The 13,734-nt window shown below is 36.5% G+C and overlaps 1 protein-coding gene across 1 annotated transcript in view; it reads left to right on the forward strand.

Annotated features, from left to right (window-relative positions):
- LOC140003088 (uncharacterized) overlaps positions 1-8,621 on the forward strand; it is a 30,362-nt gene extending 21,741 nt beyond the window's left edge. The window contains exons 14-22 of the mRNA XM_072041887.1: positions 379-486; positions 1,040-1,093; positions 1,183-1,218; positions 1,326-1,379; positions 2,117-2,366; positions 4,454-4,566; positions 5,375-5,443; positions 6,108-6,341; positions 6,870-8,621. Of these exons, the coding sequence (XP_071897988.1) occupies positions 379-486; positions 1,040-1,093; positions 1,183-1,218; positions 1,326-1,379; positions 2,117-2,366; positions 4,454-4,566; positions 5,375-5,443; positions 6,108-6,341; positions 6,870-7,016 (1,065 nt within the window). The 3' untranslated portion in view covers positions 7,017-8,621. The remainder of the gene's footprint in view (positions 1-378; positions 487-1,039; positions 1,094-1,182; positions 1,219-1,325; positions 1,380-2,116; positions 2,367-4,453; positions 4,567-5,374; positions 5,444-6,107; positions 6,342-6,869) is intronic.
- The last annotated feature ends 5,113 nt before the right edge of the window (positions 8,622-13,734 follow it).

Below are 13,734 nucleotides of genomic sequence, written 5' to 3' on the forward strand. Positions count from 1 at the left end.
TGATTTTTGTTTATATGGTTAGGTCAGCTGTTTATACAGCTCTATTACCTGTGGAATCCAATGTGCAACTCTGTAATATGCTTATAAGTATCAAAATATAAAAGGTGGTATGTAATCTGTATCTATAGGTATTATTATTTCTGCATCCGTTTCAGAAAGGACTATGGTGCACTTTGATCTCTTTCACTGAATAAGCATTCACAGCTTGCAAATAATCTTAAAAAGCCAACTAACATTTAATATGCTCACAGAGTAATTTTTTCAAGTTAATTGATAACTAGCAACTGTGATGTCATTTGAAAGTTTTAATTTGTGTGTTTGCAAAGCACATCTACTTTATATATATTGAGTTCTCACTCTTTCTTCTATCTTGTTTAGGGACATCCTGGTTTGATTGGCCTGATTGGACCTCCAGGAGAACAGGGTGAAAAGGGTGATAGGGGTCTTCCTGGCCCACAGGGGTCTCCTGGAGCCAAGGGTGACGCAGTAAGTAAAACATGTGCTTTCATTCAAGTTATATGCATGTCTTTTTTGAAAGAGACATATAAAGTTACTATAAACACTTAACACCAGACTTTCCTCCTAGAGGTTAAAGCTTTCCTAGACAATGGACAAACACAGTGAAGCTATACAACTTAAAACCAGGTCATAGAGCATTTCAGGAGGAGGAAACATACACCTAAGTTAGGGATGAGATAACACTAACAGCACCAATCTTGTTATGTACTACCCAGAATAGCCTCTCTTCTCCTAGTTATAAAGTCATGTTTTAAGCCTCTATGTAAAAATTGAGGCTTCAAAGATGATCTGAACGTGAACAGAGTTGTGACTATAAATGTTGGAGCATGAGAACAAATATATGCAACTCAAACTGTCAGATCATATTTCAAAGACTATTTTGGACACTAGCGAATAGCCTAAATTAAAACTCACCAGGGCTGGACACTTACTAGGACTACCTTTTTGATACATATGCATTTCTGAATCCAGTCTACTATGTAAAATGTATTTCTGGACTTATTCTCTTATTCTTTCTTAGGGAATTTCTGGTCCTGCTGGTCCACTTGGACCCCCTGGTCCTCCTGGTTTACCTGTAAGTTACTTCATCCAGTCCTCCTGTTCAAAACACTCACATGTTGTGTGGAAGATACTCCAACTATGTGCCTATGTTCTTCCCCATAGGGTCCTCAAGGTCCAAAAGGTTCCAAAGGATCCAGTGTGAGTAATTCTCCTCCATATTTTCTGTCTTTGTACTTAATTTCCATGTGTTATTTTTTAACATTATGTAATATGGTTAATATTACATTTCTTTCATTCCTTTATAGGGCCCTGCTGGTCAAAAGGGTGACAGTGGTTTACCTGGTCCACCTGGTCCTCCAGTAAGAACTCTTACTTGACATAAAAGCACATTGTACTGACATGACCTGTTTTGACAGGCTTTGAAAACAACACTTGTGAACTTGCAGATAAGGAACATATTAATGATTGTTTGAAAATAAATTTGTCAGGAAACAGAAATCCACCACACATATAAATACATTGTCTGCTCTGAAAAAAATCCATTAGAAATAACAAAAAATGCAATGATGATTTAATGTATCATATGGAAGCACAGAAAACAGAATGATTTCAGTTTCCTGCTGTTAATACTCTCCTGTTTCTACTACTTCTTCTCCATAGCATAAAAATCTAAAATGAAAACAGTCAAAATCTGAATGAATTGTTTCAATTTTCTGAAATGAAGTACTGCTTTATAGACCCCAAGTGGAATTTTAAAATTTTATCATAGGGAACACCCACAGTTTTGTTCGCTATAGGCTATGCCTCTGCTTCAGGTAATTGCTGGGGATGAAAAGGCAATCACAAATGAGTTCTTCACTTGCATGAGGGCAACATACTCTTCCCCAAACAGCAATGGAGTGGGATGAGTTTAGAGCAAAACAATGTTTTGGTCTGCCACGATCTGTTTTGGCATAAATATGAATGAAATAAGTAAAATAAATAAATTGTAGAAGCTCTGTTCAAAGCATCTTCATGTCATGTTCTTTCGTCTTCCTCTGTGTATTTACACATCTGGAAAACCAACAGAAACGGTAAACATATGTTTTCCATTCAGGGTCCTCCAGGTGAGGTAATCCAGCCACTGCCAATCCAGTCACCTAAAAAGACTAGAAGATCTCCTGATTATATGGTGTCTGATGCTGGTGATAACATTCTGGATTATTCCGATGGCATGGAAGAGATATTTGGTTCATTGAATTCACTGAAACAAGACATTGAACACATGAAGTATCCAATGGGCACTCAGAACAACCCAGCCCGAACTTGCAAAGACTTGCAACTCTGCCACCCAGACTTCCCAGACGGTATGTTAATATTGCATGATGAAGGCAAACAAGGCTGAAGTTATGATCTGCTATGATACTTTGGCAGAATTATTAATTATTGATAGATGGTTAATATAGTTGCTCAATAAATACAGTGTCACTAAATCCATTTTTGCAGGTATAAAAGGGTTCTGTTTATAAAATGTGAGTATAGATATGTTCTGTTGGTAACAGCCGTTATTCTTTAAATACAAAACCAGAAAAAAAAAAAAAAAAGATTGTTCAGGAAGGTAGGCCTTGCATTTCCAGAATTATCTAAACGGGAGAGGAATAAAAGATTGATGCCATTTAGATCAATGAAAGTAAAATCACAAATGTCAGCATACTGACATACTGCATAGATTCTAGTTTTTAAAAGAAATGACAATTATTTTAGCAACTGCTTAGTATAATATAGGAAGCAGCACAGATATTATACTCTCAAGAAGTTACTACTCTTTTATCCTTAGAAACAATAATTCAGTCCAGAATGGCCTCTGTTAGTTCCATGTCATTCAGCAAATGGACATTCAAGTTTCTCTAGTACTGTTTAATGCTACTAAGCACTAGCATAAAAAAATGCACAATAGTGTGAATTCACTGTGCTCTGAAGGACTGTTTTTCATTATATTCTGTTTTCTTTTTTTTATAACTGAATTTACCCCCTTTGGAAAAGTTTTCAATGAAAGCCAACCTTCACACAATTTTCAAGCTTTCATACTTTTTTTCTATTGCAATGGATATTTTTTCCCAGTTCAGAGCAATATTTTTCTGTTTTTAAATGGGAGAAAAAATAGATTTTGACAGCTTAATAATACTCTGTTGTTTTCACTCTAGATAGATAAAAACAGATGGTTGCCTTGAGGAGTAGTTAAGCAGTGTGTGCGCTATATAAAAAGTACATATTTTACAATTCAATACCTCTGTAATAATGAATGGTTTTTATAAAACACGTTTGTCTTCTTCATTTAACAGTATTTGCTTATTGTTTGGAGCTTTCTTCAAATCAAAGGAATTTTATTCTGGTTAAAATAAAAGTAAATGCAGTCATTAAAATACAAAATTCTGCATGGGCAAGGCTTGCATGTAGGAAAGACTGTTTTCAATAAATACAGCCTGAATAAATAGAATTTTAAAAATATGATAAATGATTTTTCTATGCTCTGTATTCAGAATACAGAACCAGTAAAAGGATTTGTCATGCCTCTTCAAAACCTCTACTATTTGCCTGAAAGTCGATTAGAACATTAGTGTCAGAAAATCTTTGCTTTCCTGCTGTGAAACTATCTGGAGATAAGGATCCACATCACAGAAATCATCGTTATAATTAGAATAGTGGATTTTAAAATGTGCTGATTTTAAATGGACCTCAGATTGACTGCACCTCTCTTTCATCCCCAGCCTTTACTTGCCCTAGCATTCTAGGGCCGGAATCCTCAATCATACCAATCTGTTGTGGTTTAACCCTTGCAAGCAGCTATGAACCACACAGCAGATTGCTCACTGCCCCCTTCCACCTGGCTAGATGAGAATTGAAAGGGCAAAAATTAGAAAACCTGTGGCTTGAGACAAAAACAGTTAATAAGAGAGAAGCAGAGAGAGAGAAGGAAAGGGAAAAGAAGGAAGGGAACAGAAGGAATGAAAGGGAAGGAAGGAAACAAAAGGAGTTAGATAAAAGTAGACTTTGATCCTGGTGTTATATTCCATAAACAGCAGCAGCAACAAACCACAAATGTAGGAGGTTCCATCAAAGAATCACGAAGCACTTCTTTCCTGTGATGATGACTGACCAATACTGAAGGTGACTTGCTCAGGAAGATTGTGGAGTGTCCCTCCTTAGAGATATTATAAAGCCACCTGGATGCGTTCCTGGGCAGCCTGCTTGAACAGGGGTTTGGATCAGATGACCTCCAAAGGTCCCTTCGAACTTCAACCATTCTGTGATTCTTTGAAAAGAACAGGTTGCTTTCACATCATTCAGATAACTTCACCATATTCTCTGGAGGGCTATTAGGTAGTAAAATCTGACTACAATCTTCCAAATACCATTTTTATGATCAAAGGCAAATCTTCTCTTTATGTTTTAGGGGAATACTGGATTGATCCTAACCAGGGCTGTTCTGGAGACTCCTTCAAAGTGTACTGCAATTTCACAGCAGGTGGGGAAACTTGCATCTACCCAGATAAGAAATCTGAAGGAGTAAGTACCAATCTGTGTTTTCAGTTGGCTGTTGACATATCCTACTATACTATTGCAATGTTGAACTAAACAGGATAATTACATTGTCACATTTTCATATAACTGTCTTTCTGATTACATTTAAATTTGCATAAATTTGAATGAAGCAGTAAAATGGTACACTGAGTTGACAAACAGCATTTCTACTCTTTTGCTTAAATAGAGCTTTTGTGCACCTGTTTGCTAACCTTCCGCTGCATTACATAATGTAGCCTAGCTGGGTGACAGGTTGAAATGCATAATCTAGAGTTTGTCACATAAAAGTTAAACTCTTACTATGTTTCTTTTGTGAGTTCATTTATATCTATTCATTTATAAGTATATGTAGAACGCTGTATATAAACAGTGTCCTCTGTCATTGGTATAAATTACCCCTGAGTGGTATATGGTATAGAGGAAGGCTTTCTAAAAGCTTATCCAAATGAGATAGATCTATCAGAATCAACACCAGTGAAAACTCTACTGTAGACACTCTTCACAGGAACAATTTACACTAACAATTTACCTGAATCTTATCAGATGACAACAGTGTCTCCTTTAAACAGAATTCTCCCTCTTTATAAGCTATCACCTTGGATTCCATTTAAAGTCACTAATCTGAAGGCATTCTATACCAGAAAAACATCCTATTTTAGTGTTTTTACAGAGGCTGAGAACTCAGAAAGAACCATTCTTTACTATCTTATGTGAAATTTGTCCCAGGTAATTTAAAAACTTATCTGTTAACATATGTTCTAAATATCTATATTTCCACTGTTTTACCACACAGGTTAGAATTTCATCATGGCCAAAGGAGAATCCAGGATCTTGGTTTAGTGAATTTAAGCGGGGCAAACTTGTAAGTGGCCATTACAGCATCCAGTTTTTCACAAATCAAGTATCAAAAATCCTTCAAAATCAATGGCAGGATCAAATATAAACAATAAGAAACTTAATACTTCTCAGCTCCAGCTCTTTTGCCCTAGATATTGTAGCAGTTACATGGCCTCTTGCCACTGGACAGCAGGCACCTGCCACTGTGCAGCAAACACACAACAATCCCGGTACTCACCCACCCAGCTGACAGTGTGATCTGGCTTCTGGCAGACCACACATTACCACTGAACCTAAGTAAAGCAGCTGCAGCACAAATCCCGTGCTTCAGTCTAAATAACTGGAAATATACTGAATATGCAAAAATGAGCCTGCAGGCTGACATAACTTTATAATTAACTAAAAACAGATTCCCAAAGAGATTCTGCTGTTTTTCGCTATATAGGGGTAGTTCTCTGTCTTGCCCATTAGAACAAAGCTAAAATATATAGTTCTTCGTCCTAAATATATTGCTATGACATGAACTACAGAGTCATAGCTTCATTGAACTTAAAAACCCCATAAAATGATATGTGTCGGTTTACTTTTTATTAAGGACAGTTATGTGGTTCTTCTGTCAAAAATAATTTTGTTTTGCATTTTAACAAAGGGAACAAATAAATGTTCATGTGAATTCTTCTATTTTCCAGCTTTCCTATTTGGATGTTGAAGGCAATTCCATTAATATGGTCCAAACGACATTCCTTAAACTACTGAGTGCCTCTGCCAGACAAAATTTCACTTACAATTGTCATCAGTTCGTAGCTTGGCATGATGCATCTTCTGACAGCTATGACAAAGCACTAAGGTTCTTAGGATCAAATGATGAAGAGATGTCTTACGACAACAATCCGTACATCAAAGCGCTTCATGATGGCTGTGCAGTAAGTAGACGTTCAGAATATTCTTTACAAAACCAACCTTTTGATTAAAATAGAAATCAAACATTCATTTATTTTACAGCTTTCCCCTGACAAAAAGCTTTCTAAAGGCTTTATTTTTAATAGACTACCTTTTAGTAGTTTTTAATTGCAGTTCACTTATTCAATTTTTATATATGAACAAAAGTCATTATTATTTTTGTAAGCCAAGCAACAGAAATGGAACAAACCTGGCATGAATACAGGCTGTCAGCACCAATGTGCTGAAACTAGACTATTTGCTAGTATGACCACAATATTAAAAGCAAACTAGCATAACAAGAGGGGGCAGTCCATGAGGAAAATATATTTACGTTATAAATAAAATCCTATGAAAATATAAACTTTACAGTTTGTATCATCTGATGCATGAAAGGTAATCGTTTATTAATTCCACACTACAGAGGTACAGTGTGGAGAGCTACAGCATGTTTACTCCTCTGATATATAACCATTTGCTTTTTTTTTTTTTTTTACTTTTTTTTTTAACAGTCAAGAAAGGGCTATGGAAAGACCGTGATTGAAATCAACACACCCAAAATAGACCAAGTGCCTATAGTTGATGTGATGATCAATGACTTTGGTGATCAGAACCAAAAGTTTGGATTTGAGGTTGGTCCTGTCTGCTTCCTTGGTTAAACTTAAGACAAAGATCAAATCAACAAAAATGTTGCACTTTGGTGCTACCAACCCACTTCCTGCCACATGCAAGTTTTGAATAAGGATGGCATAGAAAATGTCTTGCTGTGTATGTGTGTCTCATCTAGAAAGTTATTGTTGCCCTCGTAGGGCCAGAATCACATGACTTAAACTAACTTTGCAAGAATGCTGTGGCACAGACAGACAACATAGAGCTCACTTTATCAACACCACCCTTTGAATTCTTTTGGTGCTGTAAAAAAAAAAAAAAAAAAAAAAAAAAGACATGGTGCTCCTTCGATTACAACAGAGGTGTTATGAAAGTGTTTAATAAACTGTAATTATTCTATGTACAGTACTATACTGTTATTTCTCTGTCCATTTCCAAAACTTGCATGTGTCTCTGAATTGCATCTGGCTCTTATTTTATAATTACAAAACTACATTGTCAATACCGTGTATGTATTCTGAAAAAATAAAGATGTAATTGCCAGTGAAGCCAATTCCATTTTTGATTAATAATAAAATCCCTTTGTATATATTTTTGTTGAAGAGCTTTGTTATTTGAAGTCGCCAAAAAAACTTAAGGTGGCAAAACTGGAAGATCTTGAGCAGCACACTCAAATCCCTTTTCTGCTGATATTACTCCGTGATGATGAATTTCAATAATGAAAGCACTCTCAAAGGTGCTGTGTTCCATGGTGCTATACCTCAGACGTTTTTTTCTTTTCTAATTCCAGAATTTCATAAGAATCCTGTATATACCTAAAATAAACAAGTTTATATTTTTGGGTAGGGGAAACAAGTAAGAAAAAAAAATAAACAAAAAATTTCTGTTAAAATCTGTATGAATTAAATCATTCATATAGCTTTCTTTTTTTTTTTTTTCTTAACGTTTCTCATCTGATTTTGTTTCCATTGTGCTTATTTGGTCTGCATAAGTATTAAAACTGGATTCAAAACAGTTATTTATGGATTTCTTGCAGTGTTTACTTAGATTTTTATGTAAGCAATAATGGATGTTTGCTTCTTGAACTGGATACTAGAAGTTCCACAGAATGGTCCTATACAATATTTGCCTGTCCCATTAATATGAATTATTTTTTCCTGTTATTTCAACTGAGGACCAGGGATGCAATATGTCTAGGTCATGTGATTCTACATAGTTGCTAAGCAACACATAGGGGACTGCTTCCTACAAAGCTGTCTTTGACCCGAACTGCTACCATTAGCTCTTAAATCTCACCCAAAAAGTTGGTTTGGCCTTCCCTCTGAATATTTTATTCAGGTAGCTGTAAGTAGAAATTACATTTTAACTTTGCAACACAAATCCTTTTGTAATTATTTTTCATAATATATGTAAGACTTGAAAATAAATGTTTGTTTCTATTTCTTATAAATTGTTAAATTAAATAGTACTAGCTTCTGCTGGCTCATTTCCAACTGGTTCTTTCTCATGCACGTTTATACATGTAAAAGTGAGATTTCAAAGGTCAACTTCTTGCTGTTCATATTTTCTTTTATTTTTGAACCAAAGTTTGTAACTGTCACCTCAAAGAGGAAAATACAAATTTTATTAATAAAATCAAGTCTTGTCTACCTGGATTGGCCATTCTTTTTCTTTTCATTGTCCAGACCTCACCCACTCTCGTTACTGTAACTTCACTCTGCTTCCAGACCATCCAGCCTCAAAAAAAACAATCTTACTGCATATCCTGCCAGGTACCGAGCAATAGTGCTAGGACAAGAAATGTTACCAGAGGAGATACTGATCCTGCTATTTATTGGCAGTACACAGCAGGGGCTGATCTATCTAACTTCACATTTACTTAATGCTGACCGCTGCAGCTACAAATCCATGCAGTACTATCAAAAGTCTTATGCAAGACCGAATCCTGAACTTCTTTACCCAGACACTGTCTTGCAAGCTACAGTGTCTGAGTGCTTCATCATCTTATTCTTATCCCTATAGGCTCCCACACGGTAGACCAATGACCCTATTTATTGATGGGAAACAGAAGACAAGAACTAGACCATGACCTAGAACATACTGCAACACATCTCCTGTACTTTCTTTTAGCTAGCTCAAGCAGAACTGGTGAGGAGTCCAAGGTAGAGACATGACTTATGTCACCTGGGACTACACAAGTTAAATTCCGTTTTCAAGCAAGCCTATAAGAAAATAAGGATCAATTTTTTTCACACTTCAAGTGAAAAACCTGTTTAATCACAGAAATACATGACAGCTGGACTTTACCTCTAGAAGCTAACTAAACAGAAATTGGATGTTCTGTGATCTTGAGGTTTCATGCTACCGCAGACCAGACTGGAACGTATTGCTTTAGGCTGCTTTGAGCCTCTCTTTAAACAGAGAAAAGCCATAGTGGAGACGGCATACATTTTCCTCACTGCAAACAAGTATGTCACTGTAATGTTGCATGGAAATGCAGCAAGTAGACACACAGCACCCTCAAGCCAACAAACAAAATTACGGACGGGGGCAATGTTCTGTCCAGCATAACATTGACACATGATGGAGATCTAAAAGACAAGCCATGCCTGTAGAAGTATAAACTGTCCTGTATTTAGACGTAAAGCTGCTTCTCTTTCTCTCTCTTTCTTCTTCCTTATCCAGAATAGGAAAATATCAACTCATCATGATCAGCACATCTCCTGTAAAACTTCCTAAAATTCAATTAATCTTTTCACTCTAAACAGGCAGTCATTATGCCTAAGACCAATAATCATCTTGTGAAATAAAAAGCTATAATCTCTCTTAAAAAGCGAGCACAATTATTTACTTAAGACTCCTCCCCCCAGAGACAACCTTGTTAATTACAAAATAGAGCTTCATGTGCTAATGACTAGTAGGAGATGCCATGATAGCAACTGATTTTCTATTATACACACACATTTTCTTGTGAATGAACATCCACTATGATATGAGACACCAAAAATAACTTGAAAATGAAAAAGACAGGATATTGAATGTCATATCTACTATATTTACCCCAAACCATTAATATTTGTGCTCCATTTCTAGGCATATAAATTATCAAAAAGTCTCATTGTTGATTTGGTAAAAAGCAATGCCAAGAATACTGCAAAGAAGTAGGCTGCTCTAAAGCTATACACTCTTTCTTTTTCCTTTTTTTTTTTTTTTTCAGTAAGGACATCAAAGATTATTACAGTGAAGAAGGCTGCAAACATATAGACATGCAGATGTGCTGCTTTAGCCAAAATTGGGCTTTTTTTTTCTTCTCAGCTATGAGAATGAAGGCTCTGTTCTAATGACAGGATGAAGCCAAAGCCCACAATACTACCATGGACATATTTTGTCTAGGTTCTGTCAAGACTTTTGCCACCAAAGCCCACAATACTACCATGGACATATTTTGTCTAGGTTCTGTCAAGACTTTTGCCAGACCCTGACTTTGTTTCCAGTTTCCCAAAGGTGGAGAGACATTATCCTCATCAAAACACAGCTAACTTCAGTAAGACAGACAGGATTAAGGATTCAGCATCAGGACTGGGATCTAACTGTCTTCACTGATTCCTGGTATGGTCTAAGATTTATTTATTTATTTATTTTAAACAAAAACATCACAATGACATCATAGCTAAATCTTGCTGAAGCATAACAAAACCGAACTAGTCCAGTGATTAAACCACAGATGAAAATTAAAATTTGGTTGATCCAATTTGCCTCAATTACATTATGCACTACTAAAACATAATTTCTATAAATTGCAGATGACCAAGAAATCAAGGACCAGTCAATTGGTTATGATAAAGTATGCAAATAAGCAGTCAATGTATGTTTTCCCTCTCCTGGTTGTGCCATGCCATCATTTATTCATGCCATTTGTTCTGTTCAGACCAGAGCTCATTCTCCAGTAAAAACCTCAATCCTGTTATCAGATTTCCTTTCATCACTTTTTGTTAATTTGCATTATGGTGGATAATGCTGACCACTTCTTTGCCTTTCAACGTCTAATATATATTTCATGAGATATTACAATCTAATAAGGGTAGTAGCTTCCAATTTTCTGATTCTCAGTCCTTATACACCCAAGTGACTAATGTTACCACTTTTTCTCATACTCAGCTCGTATTTTCAGAGCAACTGAAGACTCAGCATGGAGACTCAACCTCCTCCATGATTCTGAAACAAAAAATATCTGCCATAAACACTGTCAACAAGCCCTCAACAGATAACAAGAAAATGGGAAATTAAGCACTCTTCAAATGATACAGTAAACAGAATAGCTGCTGGAACATTTATCATGTCTCCCTCTGCATACATCAAAGATGAAAAATGTAAGTACTCGTCAGAATTATTTTACAGCATGCAAAGCCATCTACTGATTCTGTGTTCGCTATGTGCCTTATGTGATGGTCAGCAAAATTCTTTGCAAGAAGAAAAACATTTTTGCTCTAGTCTCAGTTCTCTAAACTAGATCTTCTGCTGTGTTTTCACTGTAGTGAGGAGGTAACAGATAATTAAAAGAATCTTTCCAAGTCCACAGGGCTGGAACAACAAAGCTGTCCAGAGCCCCAAGGCCATCCCAGTGACAAGGTAAGAACACCAAAGACTCCTGTTCAGTTCCCATCTCACTCTAAAATACTTCATACACAGAGATACTCAAGTCACAGCACAGCAAGTTCTGTAACAGCACTAGGCCCTGATGCTGTGTGCGTGGCTTGCAGGGGCCCAGCCTCCAAACTCTGTACCTCCCAGAGCAAAATAAATATAGAGTAGAGCCACAAACCTGAGTTTTTAACTGGGAAATATTTACTAAACGTTGAGATTGTCAACAGAGCTCAGGATCACAGACACCATTCTAATAGTTACTGTTTCTGAAACCAACATACTGATTTACTATTTGTTACTTTACTCAGAATCTTATACAGAAAGGCAAGTGAAGTCACGCAGATCATTAGCACTGACTTGAATGACTTCTGTAGCAGGCACCATTCATTAAAACAGCTAAGGTAAGTGCATGAAAAGTAGAAAGGTTTAGAATTATTTTTACTGACATAAGAGCTTCCTTCTCTCAAATATTGTCACAAGGGGACAGGAGTACAGTATTGACAGTTAAATAAGGGTCTATATAAAAGGTACAACAAAACCAAGCAAAAATAGTTCTCCATGTACAACAGAATGAATGATGTTAGCAGGACTTGGCTCCCTCCTCTCCTCAAACCTGGGTTACAGGGTGAGAAATCATGGCCCTATCTGGGAGCATCTTATGTGATTTCTGGTGTACAGCAGCGGTCAAGGTTTGCTTCTCGCAGTCATTATGAAGCAGAAAGGTGCACCTGCCACCTAGTTAGGAGGTAGCAGCAAAACTGATACATAACAACCACACCTAAAAGGAGTAGCAACCATCACAGACCTCTGTGGGAAACATGGTGTCACAAATGTCTGCAGGACCCTGTCTGTCCCTTGCTTTCCTCTCCTTCCCTTTCTAAGTTCACCTCTAGCATTCCCTCAGCTTCCAACCCAAACCATTCTATGATTCTGTAATAATCATCATAAATTGTTGCTAATATAAATTATTTTGAGTTATGACCTGCCAGGAAAACTTGTGAAGGTTTCCAGAGCTTCTGATCTGACTAGCATTATGATTGATTTTATAGAAAAATAAAATAAAATAAAATAAAATAAAATAAAATAAAATAAAATAAAATAAAATAAAATAAAATAAAATAAAATAAAATAAAATAAAATAAAAATAAAATAGTGAGTTCTGTTATTTTTTTTTTTAAGGAAAAATCATCTATACAAGCTTATGTTTCTCATTTTTATGGAAAAAAGCATAGGTGATACCTCAAAATCAGGGGATAACAGGGGAATGGGAATGGGGAACCTGAAGAAATTAACTTCAGAGAGGGTCAGAAATAAAGACAGGCCAAGTCCAAAGTCTCTCTGAAGAGGCAGGTGGGACTGAATTTTGGGGCATAGAAATGCTGTTTTTAGAGACTTTCCTCTCCCTGAGCAGATCCATTTTGGCATGCAGGGGCCCTTCTTTTCTCCCTCTTTCCACACATTTAATGGGTCCTGCCTGATTGCAAAAGGGACACATTTGGGCATGAGCAAAGAGTGTTAATGGGGAGATAGTTGAGTGGGAAAGCAAAGATTCTCTAAATACCTTTTTAACAAAAATTTGCAGGGTAGGAATTTATGTCATTAAATTGCAGACCTGTGCTGACAGAATGGACAGAGAATTGCCTGCTTCCTGGCATCTCTACATTTAATCAGAGATTTTTCTTCTCATCCTAAGGCAGGAGCTGACACGCTGCCAGCCTGTGTGCAGACACAGCGTGTGCTACAGCAGTGAAAAACTTGCTGGGGTGGGAACACGAGCTCATTTCCAACTGCCTCCATGAAGTTTGTTGTCCATGTTGTGCAGCAGAGTGACAATTGTTGTGAAGTCCTTGTTGTCCCTGAGCTTGTCATGCTCATCTGTTATTCACAGTCTGAGCAGTGTTCACTCAGTACTGTCTGTATCTGTGGTTGTTTTTCTGTCAACATGTCAGATTTAGGTGATTTCTACTAGGATTGAGACCTGTATTTATTTATTTATTTATTTTTGCAATGGAAACTAACATAATAGTTTAATTTATGTAATTTATGTAAGTATTTTTAAAGATTTGCTTGCACCATACTCAAAAACATTTGTGTCTATTACTTTGGGTTCTTCTGAGGTTTGAA

This window comes from Anas platyrhynchos, chromosome 8, assembly GCF_047663525.1.
Source record: "Anas platyrhynchos isolate ZD024472 breed Pekin duck chromosome 8, IASCAAS_PekinDuck_T2T, whole genome shotgun sequence".
NCBI lineage: Eukaryota > Metazoa > Chordata > Aves > Anseriformes > Anatidae > Anas > Anas platyrhynchos.